This window comes from Lupinus angustifolius, chromosome LG11 (assembly GCF_001865875.1).
Source record: "Lupinus angustifolius cultivar Tanjil chromosome LG11, LupAngTanjil_v1.0, whole genome shotgun sequence".
Lineage (NCBI taxonomy): Eukaryota > Viridiplantae > Streptophyta > Magnoliopsida > Fabales > Fabaceae > Lupinus > Lupinus angustifolius.
Genome location: NC_032019.1, coordinates 32,322,366 through 32,338,676, shown reverse-complemented (window position 1 = coordinate 32,338,676; position 16,311 = coordinate 32,322,366). Strand labels below are relative to the sequence as shown.

The 16,311-nt window shown below is 29.2% G+C and overlaps 1 protein-coding gene across 3 annotated transcripts; it reads right to left on the bottom strand.

The window, feature by feature from the left end:
- LOC109359419 lies at positions 5,917 to 7,045 on the bottom strand. Of its 3 annotated transcripts, XM_019604074.1 has the most exons (3): positions 6,597 to 7,045; positions 6,414 to 6,560; positions 6,213 to 6,378 (listed from the first exon to the last, which is right to left on the bottom strand). In XM_019604074.1, exons 1-3 carry the CDS (start codon positions 6,944 to 6,946, stop codon positions 6,360 to 6,362), a joined length of 516 nt encoding a protein of 171 aa, XP_019459619.1. In that variant the 5' UTR covers positions 6,947 to 7,045; the 3' UTR covers positions 6,213 to 6,359. The 3 variants fall into 3 exon arrangements, with proteins under 3 accessions (XP_019459618.1, XP_019459619.1, XP_019459617.1); XM_019604073.1 differs by adding an exon at positions 5,917 to 6,073 and having other exon boundaries at positions 6,368 to 7,045; XM_019604072.1 differs by having other exon boundaries at positions 6,414 to 7,045.

Below are 16,311 nucleotides of genomic sequence, written 5' to 3'. Positions count from 1 at the left end.
TAATCGATTAAAACCTTGGTTAATCGATTAACGCGGTTTAAAATCATAACTGATTCTGTTTTTCAAGTTTTTCAGTTTCAACCACTTTTCAAAAACTTATGTTAATCGATTAAATCATGCCTTAATCGATTAACAACATATTTCTAAGTGTATTTTCAAATTACAAAACTCAAATACGTTATTCACTTAATTTATACATGTTCAACACTAAGTTTATGCCTAGAATGCACAGATTACATGTATTTATATGATGCATGAACATATTATAAATGACATATCTCAAAACTTAAAATGATTTAAAGTTTTATGCATATGAGACATGTATAGAGTTTACCTAAGCCTTAGACTCAACCTAAACTAACTATTAGTCTAAGTCTAATATCAATCTAGAGACTTAAGCATGCTGATTTGTTGATGATCTTCAAGCTTTCATGACCACAAGTTGTCCTCATCAAAACTAAACACATAGAGAGAGCTTTCCAAAGTGCTATCTTGACATGCGCACTTTCAGTCTCCCCTTTTCACTATAAACATAATTTTCATGAATAATAATGCATGTTGTTTGATTGGAAATTCTGTCAATCAAATTTTATTCATGAACAAAATGAGTGAGACATTGAGAAACTCATGTAAATTGTTAGACTAACCTCAAGGAAAAAAATTGCAAGTTCTAGTAATTTACAAGAAAATAAGTCTAAAAAAATCAAACAAAAAGGAGGAGTTGACATTGCAAGCACTACTATCTTGGAGAAGATAGTAAAATCAAGGAGAATGGAATTCTGTGTTCTCCTAAAAATGTTGGCTACTTTTCATTTTTCATTCTTTCAAAATGTTACACAAACTTCCTTAAAATATTTTTCAAAATAACATGAGGACAAGTCAAGAACTTAAGTTGGGGAAGTGTATATAACATTTTAATTTTTAGTTGTGTGTTTACTTTAGTTTCCTTTTGATATTTTATTTAAAAAGTGAAAATTTTGAGACTAAACTTGGTGAATAACACAATGTGGCTTAAACATTTTTTTAACAAGATCAATGACTTTATAAATTAACAAGCTTTGATGAGCAACATGAGATAAAAATCTGATTTTTTTTGTGACTAATTCATAATATCATAACTTTGATAAAATGCAAACTTGTTGGAAAAATATTTATCATGAACTTGTGAATTTGTTTGAAAATCAAAGAGTTGTACATAAACCAACCACGTGAGGGAGTGTAAGACAAACAAAAAAAATTATGTGAGCTTTGTGAGAAACTTTTTGGTTTTGCACAATTGATTATGTTTGAATTTTTCTTTACTTGGTTGCACACAATTTGATAGGGAATGATCAAGGCAAGTTCTTTCAATTAGAATGAGCCACTTGACCAAAAATGACCAACCAAAAATAGGAACATCATTTGTTAACTCGTTTGAGCCTTAAAAATAAATAAAAAATCAAACACAACCCTTGAGCCTAATATTGAAAAACAAAAAAAAATGAAGTCTCCTATACTTTTCTAAGTAAAAAGAGAGCATTTTTCAGAAAGAATGTTGATGGAAAAAATTAAGTTGGGGGGAATGGTTGGTCATATAACAAAGTGTTCATAAGAAAAATTCTCAATATCTTTATAAATCAATAAAGTAAATAAATGCTCCAAAACAAAATGGAGTAAAAAGAGATTGAGAAAAATCAAGAAAAGTTATGCATAAAGATCAAGAAAAAGAATGAGGAAAGGAAGAAAAAAAATACATGTGAAAAAGTTGAAAAAGAGTATGTATTTAAAAAGATAAATCATTTTGCTCTCTTTTAACTTCGGAAGTATTTTTGAAAATCTTGAAAACCCAATTTTTTTGATAGCCAAGTCTCATTGCAACCTAAGGAAGACCTTAGTGATCCTTGAAAAATTTGTGCAATAAAAGTAAGTGTTGAGAAGAAAAACAAAATTAAATTCTTGTCAATCAAACAAGTTGAGTTTTGAGTGAAACACTTACCCATTTGGTTCCATTCTTGAACCGTGTGTGAGAATGTATTTCTTTGATTGATAACATTTTTTATAAGTGAAGTGCTAAATGAATTTTTGAAAAAGTGTGTTCATTCTTAATTTGAAGCATTATGAGTCAAAATTACATGATCATAAACACATCTCATAAAACTTTGAAATGATGCATAGTTTTGATCTTGTCCAACATTAATTTTTCCAAAGCCAAGTAGTTGATATTTTACCTTTGTTTGGGGACAAACAAAGTCTTAAGTTGGGGGGAGTTGATAAGTGCCAAAAATACCTAAATTTCATACACTTTATATGGCACTTATCCTATGCAAAAATGTGAAAACCAACTTAATTCAACACTTTTTGGATAAATTTTGTGTGTTTAAATAATATAATTTTTTATCATCTCATGTCCAAGTTTTCCTTGAATTTTTTAGGAAATTTAATCAATAAAAATGAATCCAAAAGTTCATGCCAAATCACAAGCCAAAAGCTCAAAAAGAAATGCTCAAAACAAACAAGTTAAGCATGGCATGTTGTGTGCTTAGCTTGTCACCAAAAAGATGACTTAGGCTTGAAAACAAGTACCTTACCTCACCTAAAGAAAGGTAGGTTCCTTCACCATGAAGGAACCAGACAGCCAGGCCTGGTGCACAAGGGGCCAGGTGCCCAGGCATGTCAGCCAAACTTAGAAATGAAGAAAGCTTGGCCAACTCATCAAGCAACTTGCCTATTCATTACTTGAAGGACAAGCACATAACCTCATACCTGACATATGTTCTGAACAACCAAGTAGGAGGTGTTAACATGCATGTAACATAGCCCACAATAGGTTGTCCAAGCTAGTTGACCATGGTGTGACAAGCTACTAACCCACCAACTTTGAGTGTGCCAAACTGCCTGATCAGAGCGCTGGGCAGTCTGGAAAAGGGACCAGCGGCCCTCCTGATGCCTATAAAAAGCACACCCATTTCCTCACTATTAAATTAATGTACATACTATTTTCTCTCCATTTTCGGTTCTACTCTTTCTTAGGTTGTTATTAGGTATTTATTTCATAGAAACTCAGAGGGAATGGAGTTGACAAATGAAGTGCAAAAACATGATTTTCTAACCTCATTTTTAACCAAAAGCATCTAATCTTTGGATGGATGGCTAATGCTCCAAAAAGTTGGATTATGGTGTAACTTTCTTGTACTCTTCATCTTCTTCATTTATATAAGTTATTTCTTTCGTTATTTTGATTCTTTAAGAAGTTGTTAACACGGTTTTAGATTGATCACCTAAACCTTGATTTAAAGATCCAAAAGAATGCTTCTTCTTAAAGTCTTGATAAGTGAACTAAAAAGTATAACCTACACTTTAGTTCACTTGCCATATCAAAGCATCTATTTTAAGCAACTTATGTTCAAGGCTAAATAAAGTTATCAGAACCTGAAGTATGGTCTGACAATCTACTCCGACGAGTGGCAGTTAATTATTATTTAGCGTAAAACATAGAGTTTGAAAATCATCTTTCTATCCTAGGACACTAGTTGGGGGATTAAGACAAGGTGTATGGAATCAATCAAAGGATAACACATAACTTGCATAATTTTTATGTTGTTATTGATCAAGAAATTATTCCATCTTTTTAACTATAATTTCCTCTTGAAATGTAAATACTTAGTTCTTTACTTTTTCTTGTTTCTTATTTGATAAAATCACCAAAACAACTTGATGTGTTACTTTCTTACTTTTGATAAAAAAATACAAAGTATGAGTACATTTCTATTAGGCAATTCCTTGTAGTTCGACATAACGCTATACTATACTATAATTGAATCTTGAAAGATATGCAAGTGTAAAATAGTAAAGTGTTAACTTATAAATTTTATTTGTTGATTAAAGATGCCTAAAATCATTAGTTCAAACCAATTCATGGTTTGTATCTTTGTAAAGATTCCTAAAATGGATTGTTACTTAAAACTATAAAAGAGTGGTGAAGAATAAATCTAATCGCTAACATTTATTTTCTGTCATTTATTTTTTACAACTAACTTTTACTTTTTGCAACTAACATTTAATTTTCGTCATTTACTTTTATGCAACTAACATTTATTTATTGTTTTATTCTTTTATTTTTTGTGTCAACCCTTCGAAAGAAGTGGTACAGTTAACCATTAAATTTATTATTTTGTTTATTCTATTATTCATTGATATCAATCTTTCATAAGAAATTGTATGGTTAACTTAGTAAAATGAGACCGACCTTTATGGTATAGTTAAAGAGAACCCGAAAATGGAATAAATAAATAAAATCACTAATTAAATAAAGTAGTTCATCACTCATCACTCTAATTAAATAAAATAATTTTTAACGACCTGAATTAACCTTTCAATAAAGTGACACATTTGTTGTTGAGGGAGATTCCTCTTGTGGAAATCTGCTTTCAACAATATGCTCAAACACCTTTTGAAAATCTAGCATTGTCCCAAACATTCTCCTAAGGAGTCTTTTTTAATGAAAAGTACACCTTTAAAACTATGAGTATTTGTACTATATATCATTGTCTACCTTTACATTCTTGGAGCATTCTGAAAGCAAAATATGCCACTTGTTTTATATATAAAATGGTTGTTAAACCCTTTGGATTGAATTACTTTTTTAACTTCTCTTTAAATGGACCAAAGTACCACTTATTCTTCATGTCCTTCTCACTTTTTAAATGAAATTCCACTTTATTTGCTTATAAAAAAATATCAACCAAAGAAAAACTCCTTATTTAAACGTAGATTGTATTTGATTGCCGTATACAATATTTAACCCTCACTTTATTTTGTCATCTCCCTACTTACTTTTTATTTTTATGTATAAACACATTTCAAAATTATATTAAATACACACACAAAGAATATCAAATGGTATCCACCTTTTTAGTAATATCAATAAGGTAAGAGCCTCCTACATTACTCCCCCTGAATCGTGAATATACACACATCTAACATAGTTTGTGGAAGGTATGATCTTTACATTGAGCATAGAGGTAACTCTATGTACTTATATTTTATATAAGTAAATGGGGCATCGAGAAGCTTCAAGCACTTCCAAAAGCCGTGCTAGAACAAAGATGGCCTTCATTTCGGGGCAACATGACCCTTCAGAAGGAGAACCAACGTGTGTCAGGTAATTAAGGTAGACATGGTGGTGCCCCTTTACCACGTAAGTGTGCATGGGATATTGATGCACTCAAGGTTTTAAAATTGGATCTATAATCACAACATCCTCCTCCTCTTTAGTAATAAAGAGGGAAGTGATATGAAAAACAAAATAAAAAACAAGATATTATGATAATTGAGGAGGGATCGGTTTACATACAAGTTAGGTTACATTAGTTATACTTAATCTTAGTCATTCATTTTTTTAAATTCAACGGATCAAATAGGTGAATGGAATAAGTTATTTAAGATTTCTTTTTTTTCTCTTATCATTTATTACACTCACTCATTTGATTCGTTGGATTTAACAAAATGAATTACTGAGATTGAGTGTGACTAGTGTAAACGGATCTCTCTTTGTGATAATTATATCCTTCTTAAAAGTTAGAGTAAAATGAGGATTGCCCTCTCTAGGAGAGGGATCCCTATTCCCACTACATACACAAATATGTTAAGAGATGATTCAAATCTCATATAAGAAACTATAGCATAATCAAAAGCTATCTATTGTCATAAAGTATATCTCAAAATCATACATTAAATATTTACTATTTTTTATGTTTTTCTTTGATCGTTATTAGTTTGGAATAGGACATACTTTACAATAGTAAATCCTTTTCCACTTTCTTCTGCCCTTCAATTCTAGTATCGTAACATTGTTAAAGACAAAAAATTCTTAGATCAGCACATATAACTACAGGAAAAACTTTTTAGAGAGAAGCAAACTTGGGAAAAACATGTTAGAAAGAAACAAACTCAAGACCAATCGACCAATTTTATCCAAGAAAATTTGTTGATGCCCACTACTCATGAAGACCATGTATATAATTAAAGATTCAAACAGAAAATCTAAGCAACGGCAACTTGTACATGCCAGATGAAAAAATGAACATCTCACACCCTTTTACTCACACCTCTTTTTACATTTAATTTATAATCATTCGTCATCTATCATATATTGTTTCCAAAGCAAAAACTTTTTTTATTGATGATTATAAATTAAAGTAGGTATAAAAGGAATAGTGTGACAAAAAGTAATGTAACAATATCGTTACTCAACCAAATATCACCATATATACTATATTGACAAACGGCACAGTTGCTTACTTGCTCATAATCACCAGAAATTGTTACATAATTGATTTTATATTAGTGACTTAAAATCAATTATAAAAATACATCTTGGACTAAACACTTTTTATTGTCTACGATAATATAATGTTTCTCCATGCTCACCTCATCTTTTTAGACTGGAAGAGAGTGTAATACCAAAGCACAATGTTGAAGTAGGTGAAGCAACACCATCTTCATCATCATCAGCATCACCCCGAAAATCAATAGATGAACCATAACTTAAGAAACGCCTCCTTCCATTTTTCCCTAGTGAAACAACTTTGGATGAGTTATCTGAGGATGACCATGAAGAAGAAAAGGAGGAAGGTGATGAAATTATAGTTTTCTTGAGATTCAGTTTTGGAAATAGTGCCATGAATAGATTATTGGATCTTGAGCCCTTATTCTTGTTCAGTGGCTTTTTGTTGAAGGTGTTGGAATAATAAGAAGGTGGAGGAGTTAGAGGAGGAAGTGTATCTTCACAGAATGTGTATTTTGGAGTGCCAGGTTGAGATTCCCACACAAAAGGGACAGCAACTGCTACTCTAAAAGAAGGGTATGAGATTGAATTTTCCTTTGAAAGAAGCCTACTGAAGAACTTGTCATCTTGCTTTATTTGGAGGGCACTCTTTTGGGGAAGCTCAGCTTTGGTACTAAACATCTTTGCAAAATGTTGTGATGGGTTTGAAGAGAAGAAGAAGAAGAAGTTGGAGTAGTTTGGATTTTTGTTTTGGTTTAAATAACAGTGTCACATAGAAAGTCATAACTTGCATATCTTTTTACAGTAGTAGTTTTGTAGCACCGGGTTTAATATCCCTGAAAACTTAGGGCGGGTTAGACATTATTGGATTATTTTAATATACAATCATCAAATATTTCTCTTGTTTTTCTTGGTCTCCATCTTCTATCAATCTCTTTCAATATGTCTAAATCATCTAAGATATGATTCTATCATTTTTTTCACAACATGAGTTACTCCAACTTTATCTTTAATACATTCATTTCTAATTGTATCTTGTCTAATATAGTGTGTCCACTTATCTAATGCAATACTCTCATCTATGTTACATTGAGTCTATTCTCTTATTAACATTTTGTTGTCCAATATTTAATTTCATATGAAATTGTAGGTCTTATAGTCGTGTAGTAAAACTTCTCTTAAGTTTGAGTGTACCTTTTTATCACATATCATACTTAAAGTACTTTGTCATTTCATTCAACCCATTTGAATACTATGATTTAATTCTCCACCAATTTCCCCTCTGTCTTATATAATTGACTCTATTGACTTATAGTATCATATGATCCTCAATCCTTACTTCTACATTAGGTTTTGTCCTTCTTTTGCTAAACTTACACTTCATATACTTTATCTTACTTCTACTTATACGAAAATTATGTGTTTCTAAAGTTTGTCTGCATATTTCTAGCTTCCTCTCTCGAGTCTCCTAGTAAGAAAATATGATTCGTGAAAGCATGTATTATGGTACTGGTTCTTGGATATACTTAGTCAAAACTCCAAGACCGATATATACAAGTAGGGGCTCAATATTGATATTTGATGTAGTCTTATGATAATAGGAAAATCTTCTAGAAAATTGTTTTGTGTTCTCACGCTAGCCAGTAGCCATGACACCACCATACATATTATCGCACATTTCTCTTCACTAGATCTTTCTACAAGACTTCTCTAGGCACCTTATCATATGCCTTCTCAAACAAATGAAAACCACATTTATTTGCCTTTGATTCCTTCGATATATTTCTATCAATTGTCATAGCAAGTATATAGCTACCATTGTCGTCTTATCCAATATAAAACCAAAATATATTTTTGTGATATTTGTCTATTGTCTAACCTTCCGCTCAATTATTCTCCTAATATTTACACAATTTTATATGTTGCTTTTATTCTTATAAGTAGGGATTAAGATGTTTCTCTTACCCATCTTAAACTTCATGACAAATTTGGAAACATTTGCAACTTAAATCTTAACATAAATTGGTATTATTACACACACTAATTAAATGATAGGTTCCTGGCTAGTTTCTGCACATCAAACCGTTTTGACTATTTCCTTGTGCAGTTGTGCTTATTTAATCGTCTCCATGTGCTCATTTAATTGTCTGTACCAAATATGAGCAAGCTTTAATTTGAATGATTTATTTTTTATTATTAAAGAAATTATTATTTTGATATTGGATAGGAAACACCTTTGATGTATAAGAAAAAATAAGTTTAATTATCACAACATTTGATAATTGAATTCTATCAATTCTAATTGTATTAGGTTTCATGCGGGGTGAATTGCTAAGTATTTTTCATTTTCTATTTATTGTAAAAGATACGTTTGATTATGACTTAATAAAAGTCCCCCTCACAATAACTACTTAAAGAATTACTCTTTTTTTCTTCTGATAAACAGAGAATTACTCTTTTTTCTTCTGATAAACAGAGAATTGCTCTTTTAATAACATGCGAAATATCATTCAATAGGTAATAAAATTATATGAACTTTTGGGTCTATATTCTTTATATATGTCAAATCTCAGTGGGTTATGTATATAGCCAAAGCACCTTTACAAATTCTGTGGCCTAAGCTTTTGATATTGTTGCGTTTGGTTAGTTATTCTAAATATATGTAGATAAAAAATTTCTAATATATATGTGCTCACATCAAAATAATGTCTTATTTTTTTTAAAGGTAAGTAAGGTATTAATTATGTTACAAGATGGTATATTTAGTTTGGAGTAAGCGATAAATAGAGGTTTCAACCCGAAATAATTGAGGTTTTGATCATAAAGAAAAAAGAGTAAGAAATAGAAAGGGAGAGAGAAAACAATTTTTCATTATCCCTCTTATGGAATATTGAATAGTGTCACTCAAAAGTTTAATATTATAATGGGTTTGATTTAAACTACAACAGATGCGATCTATCAAACCAAACTACAAAACATAGTTTGATATAGTTTCATAAATTTCTATTTAGTTTTGCAATTCAGTTTGGTTTCTTTTTTTTAAGGAATTGTTTAAATTCGGTTCAGTTTATAGTTTAGAAATGTAAGAATTGTTCGAATTAAACCACATATTAAAGAAAGATCTAAGGGAAATGTTGTATAGTTTTCTGAAATCTTCAGTCAATTTGTAGCTTAAATAAATAATTTTGTATAAATTTTAATGCTATTTGTTACTATATATATATATATATATATATTACTACTTATTAAATTGTCATATGTGTGTGCTACTTTTCCAATATCGTGATGATTTGGACCAATCTTTTTACTCTTTGTGGTATTTAGTTTGAAAATAGCATATTCTATAAATTGTTATATGGTACTTATATATATATATTAATAATTATGAATTATATTGTATATATATTATTATTATATATGTAACTAATTGTTATATATATTTACATTGTTGATACATCATCCACTATATATGTTAATCATTATTGATTCTTAAATAAAAGTAATATAAATTAATGGTGTATAATGTATTATGGGCGTAAAAAACTTTAATTGATTTAAGATTTAAAAAAACAAGAAAACCGCATAACCGAACTGAATCAAACTGTTCATGACTGATTTAGTTACTATAATAAAATTTACAGTTAATTGAAATGAACCGAACTATATTTCAGTGTTTAGTTCGGTCACTAAATTTTACCAAAAGTCAAACTGAACTGAATATTTACATCTCTAATTAATCATAGTAATAGTTTTTAACTTAAAGGATCAATTTAACATTGAAAAGTTATGCAATCAAATTAAAATATATAATTAAAATAAGGAACCCAAACCCTAATTTTGCCTAAAAATAATTTAGGAATTACTCTCTATTCCATTTTAATTATAACGCACATATATTAAGACAAAAATTGAAAATGTTACTATGTAAGATAATATTTTTAATCAAAATATTAGCGACTCATATTTACGATTATCATATTTTATTAAATGAAATAAATGCAAAATAAGGAAAAACTATACTTCACATGTCTCGTTGTAATAAGAGAAAAATATATATATTCATAGTGTCTGAGTTTAATATAATATTATTGTATAATTTATGATTTATTTTTAATCGTTATTAATTCTTTAAAAAATATACAAATAAACAGTTAATAATGTACTGACTGAATATAAATTTTTATATTGATAATGTATAGATATTACAAATGTATAGACTACCTAAAAGTGAGAGATTTTAAATTTCGATATCGTATTATTAATATTCATATTTAACCTTCATTAACTCTTCAATAAAAAATACAAATAAATAATAAATAATATACTAATTATATATAAATATTTAGGCATTCACCAGATATGACAATCATAATTAAAATAGGATGGAGAGAATTACATGATATTTACCCAAAGCATGCTAAATTGGCGGTTACAAAGCCTCTGAAATAGTGAGGATTCAAACTGGGAAGTAGCACTAGAATTAAGAATATTGTTGTCCCTTGAAACTTGAGAGGTGCTCACATGGGACACACGTGCCACATTAAGGGCTACGCTTTCCTTTGTTGTATTGTAAATTAAATATAATTTTCTTGTATTACGTGCTACCATCACATGCAGGTTCCAAGAAATTACGCCATTAATGAAGAGCTGAATAAACTGAAAAACACATATCGGTATTTTTAATAGGAATATGAGAAAGACTATTACTTTTTATAGATATTATTACGAAAAAAATGATGTCTATATTGACAGTATAAGACTTTTTTAAATAGTTATTGTATTATTCACCGTTTATTTTTAATGATTATTGAATAAAAGTAATATAATAGATTATAGATAATATATTAACTGTATATAAATTTTTTTATTATCAGTGTATGTATACACTCTTTAAATATCATGGTTATTGATTATGATTTATGAATGGGACTGAACCAAATGAATTAGAGAGAAGGGAAGCTGAACTGATTGTGGTCCATCACTATCATTTATGACTATGGCCTTTGACAGTGTTATATTGTTATACTATAAATATGGTATGGCCATGGCACTTGGTGTTTGGACACAACACCACCCATTATATATTATCTTCTGATAACCATTTTGCACCTAAGAATATAAAGTCTACATGGGGAGGTAGTATATTTAATATATTAAGAGTCAATATTTAAATTATTGAGAATAACTTTATATTTTAGGTTCTTTGAACATTGTCTTAAGAATAATAGTTAAATTTAGGTTTCGTCAAATTACACGTGAATATGGGTTGGGTGAAAGTTTTATACACATATCCTTATATAGATTCAATAAATCATAATTTTATTAATAATTAAAATTATAATTTAAAAATACAACAAAACTCTTCTCACAATTATCTTAAAATTCTAATTATTTGTGTCTAGGAAGATACATGTTTATGCAAATTCAATTCCATTAATAGTCAATGTCGTAAGGTAGAAAAAATTATAATTATGCATGTCTTTAGTAATACTATTGAAGATTTATGAGTAGTTACTAAAAACAATAGTTATATTCTTACCTGGTTGTGGAGGATTTTCTAAAGCTCCCTAACTTATAACCCTTAATCTGATAAGTCAATAAAATAATTTATAGGTTACATTACTTTGAAAGTTTTATGCACATATCAACTATATTTATCAAATAATTTCAGTTTAAGCAATTAATTTATCAGTGAAATATCTATATGCTATTAGTCTAAAATTTTATACATATTCAATACATCATTCACCATTTATTTATATTACATTTTTTCAAGAGTCATAAATAATTAAACATAAATAGTGACTATAACAATATAAAAAACTGATACATATATTTTTTTATCTTAACTTAATAGCCATTTGGTTTTAGCTAACAACTTAATTTCATGATATGTCAAACAAAATCTATTTAGACTCTGCTTATTTAAGCATAAAAGTAAGTGATTTCAGAAGAGTAAGAGATAAAATGTATGAAGTTTTATGTATTATCATTGTGTTATTTGCTATTCATATTTAATTATTGTCGATTCTTTGAGTATACAATCTAAATGAATAGTTGATTATATAGTAATTATATATAAATCTTTACAATGATAGTAATATTACATTATAATAATTTACTTTCTCTAGATTTTAGTGTAAATCAAAAAAAATATTTTTGTATAGATAATATCAATATTACCAAAATTTATAATGATTTCCCATGTGCTTCATATTTTTGAACATAATTCTCTCATTTATCACACCATATTATAATCTAAAAGCAAAACTACTTAATGTACATTATGAATATAATTAGGAATATGATTAGGTTTATATTCTGAGTATGAAAATAATCTTACCCAAACATATTTTATTATTCGAGTAAATATTCGTTTTAGTCTCTCATATTTTTTTATCTTACCAGTATAGTTCTTTAAAAACGAAAAGACCTAAAATGATCCTCAAAAATTTCTAATGAGTCAAATTAGTTTTTTTAGCATGTTTTACAACACTTGGTATGAACTAATTTGACCCAAAAAGGACTAATTTGACCCACATTTGAAATTTTTAAGATCATTTTAAGCATTTTCTCTTTTGAATGACTAAACTAGTAAGGTCGAAAAATGTGAACGATTAAAATGAGTATTTACTCTTATTAGTTTAGAAGTACGGTTTTTCAACAACAATAAAATATCAATTTTGTTAAAAAATAATTTCAAACGAACATCATAACCATGATAACTGAAGTCTCTCTTTCTCATAACATGTAGCAATCACTCAGAATTGTGATGGTGGCACCAAAATACCAAATTACCTTGATTTGAAAAGTTCAAAATACTTTATAATGTACGTGATATTTTCAGCACTGCATTGTTGGTTGAACGGGTAAAATGCTCTTTCCGTAGATGGATGTATTGATACTCTATGTTAATACTCAGTAATTTTGCAATTATAAAATAAAGAACCTCCCATGAAAGAAAATATTTATAAAAATGGGTTTAATTTTTTTTTGATATTATCAAAGGTATCCTATCACTCTATGAGTAAAAAACTAATCACTTCGAGGTGAGTGGCTACCTCTCCCAATAAATTTTGCTCCCAAGAATCATATCATTGACTTTTTAGTTTTTCTGGAATCTAGTGGTGTTTTACATCACTAGACCAACACCTTCAGTGACATATTATATAATGGACATGTGTCCCCTACCGAAACATATATGTTATTCTACAAAGTATGACACTTCATTTGCCACTTGTTGTTTGTGGCTAAAAAAATATTTAATTATAAAACTTTTAAATTATAAAATGCATTTTTTCAACAAATCATAACAAGTGACACACTTTTTGGAACAACATATGTACTTCATTTACCTACACCCAAACAACTTCTTTATGGAGATACTTGTTCACATATTTTATTAATTTGTAGCTTGATAAATAAATATAGTATAACATGTGTCGTCCTTCTAAAATTATATATAATGTATCAATTTCTCTTACACGTGTAAATATTGTTGTTCCTTTCAATAATATGACTTCATTTGAGTTTGTAATGATTTTCACTTGATGACGCCAGAGCTGTAGTTCAACAGTGCGCATTTTAGTGATTTAACATCGCTTGGGCGATGTTTATGTGAGCATAATAGAATATCGACATGATTTAACAACAAAGACGCAAACATTGTTGAATGAGAACAGCGCTGACAACATGAAGTGTTATTATATTAGTCTCATATAACAATGAGGGTTATAATGAGCGTTTTTAAAGATTATACATACAACAATGTTACATACAATGAGTGCTATTGTATTAATCAAATATAACAAAGTTTGGATATAATGAGCTTTGTTGAATTGTATGCATACAATAACATTCCCTACAACGAGCGGTGTTATATTTTCTACATTCTACAACGCTTGTCAGAGCTCCCCCTAACATGTGCTATTGATTATTGTACACATTATTATCTGCATATACCACTACAATATTTTTTTCCTACACCAAGGGTTCAAAACCGTGGTCTAATATAAAAACAAACTGTGGTCTTTGTCATAGACAACGGTTTTCTAACTGTGGTAGTCTAAGGCATTGCCTGTTTTTTTGGCAACGGTTTTTTGACATAAGACAACAATGGACAAAAAACCATTGTCTATATAACTAACATAAGCAACGATTTATTTAGTTTGCAAGGACTACAACTTCTTACTATGGGCATAAACAACACCTAAAATCATTGTCTATGATAGTTTACAGAACGGTTATGAAGCCGTGGCCATAAGTAACACCTAAAACCGTTGCCTATAATAGTTTACACAACACTTTAAAACCGTTGTCATTGCTTACATTAATAAAAAAATAAAAAAATCAGTAGAATTTCAATATCAGGGCATGCTATACACATATTTCTTAGAGCATGACTTCTATTATAAATATCAGGACATCTGAAGTGGCATTGTAATAGCCAGTTGCCGCAAAAGCCAAGAACTTAATTATTCCATATATAGCTTTGCTCAATTGTTGATATCAAAGAGCTTAACAAAGAACTTAATTGGTCCATATCAAATAGCAAAGAACTTAATTGTTCCATATCAAAATAGCAAATAACTTAACAAAGATCTTAGCAAAGAACTTAATTGCTCCATAGCAAAAAATTTAATTGTAATAGACAACTTAATAAAGAAGTTAACTTTTCTTCTATATACAACCCAACAACCCCACTCAATTTTCCATATCAAAATAATTGAGTATTTTAATCTCTAAATTGTTCCAAATTATAGATTCATATAAAAAGGAAAGCACATAAAAAACAACTACCCACTTAGGAAATCAAAACAAGTCAAAATCACTCCATTGCACATTCATCAGTTTACCAAGATCAAACTTTGATGCTTTCGGGATTTTAACTTTACCACAGGTTGCCTTCTCAATCTCTTTCCCAATACACTCAAGGATGAATTTCTTCACCAACTCTTTCAGATCGGTGGATGTGGCCTGGTTGACCATGATCTCCTTCATCTTCCTTCAAACCTAAGAATAGAAACATATATTTTGCATTATTAACTACACATTATACCCTCCACCAGCACCACAAAAAGGAAAAACTAAAACAAAATAAGAGGGGGAAATAACAAGTGAGAAAAACCCAATTCAAGATGGTTACATTATGAAAGCAGATCCAGAAAATTGATTAGCAATTTGAAGCAAAGCAGTGAGAATGCAACACTTACCAAGCAAAAATTTGGTAAATGATTTGAAGGAAATAAGTATGCAAACACCAAGTAACAACAACAATCGCAATATATCAAATACATCTAATTATACTTTCTTCTCTACTTCAACACTAAAGGTCAAGGAGATAGGGATGCATAATTTTTTTTTTTTATCCAACTTATCCTACCAATTTCTATATCCATGTTCTATCTCCCCAAAATCTAAACAAGTCGGATCAGACATTTCAATGTACAAGATGAGTATATAACCAAAGATTGCTTTGAAACAATTAGTGAGGTACAGAAAGAGCATGTCTTGCAATAATTTCAAAAAAGGAATATAAGCAACAAAACAAAGAGCAGTATTTGGTTTCAACTTATATATATAGGGAATCACATAACTCTATGTCATCCTATAAATTAATTTAGTCTACCTGATAACTAAATATAGATAGAGAAGAAAACAAGAAAGTTTTAAGAAACTAAAAAAATTCACAACAAAGGTATTACCTAAGAAATCAAACTAAAAGCAACACAGTAAGAGGTGGAGAAGGTGTGGTACAATGCAATAGAAATGGTCCAAAAATTAAGTAATGAAGAAATGTCCAAATTTTTTTAATTAGAAATGGTCAAGGATTCACTTTTTAGAATCCACCACCCACTACTACACTATACAAACAACCCACCTCACTCTTCTCATACTCATAAATTATTGTTCCATAACCCCATTATAACTTCTCCACTCTCCTTAACTCACTATGCTATGATACCCCTACTTGCAATAGTAATATCTTCTCTCTCTATGTAATAGCCAAAGAATGTGGAAAAAGAGAAAAAAGTATTCTTGTAGCT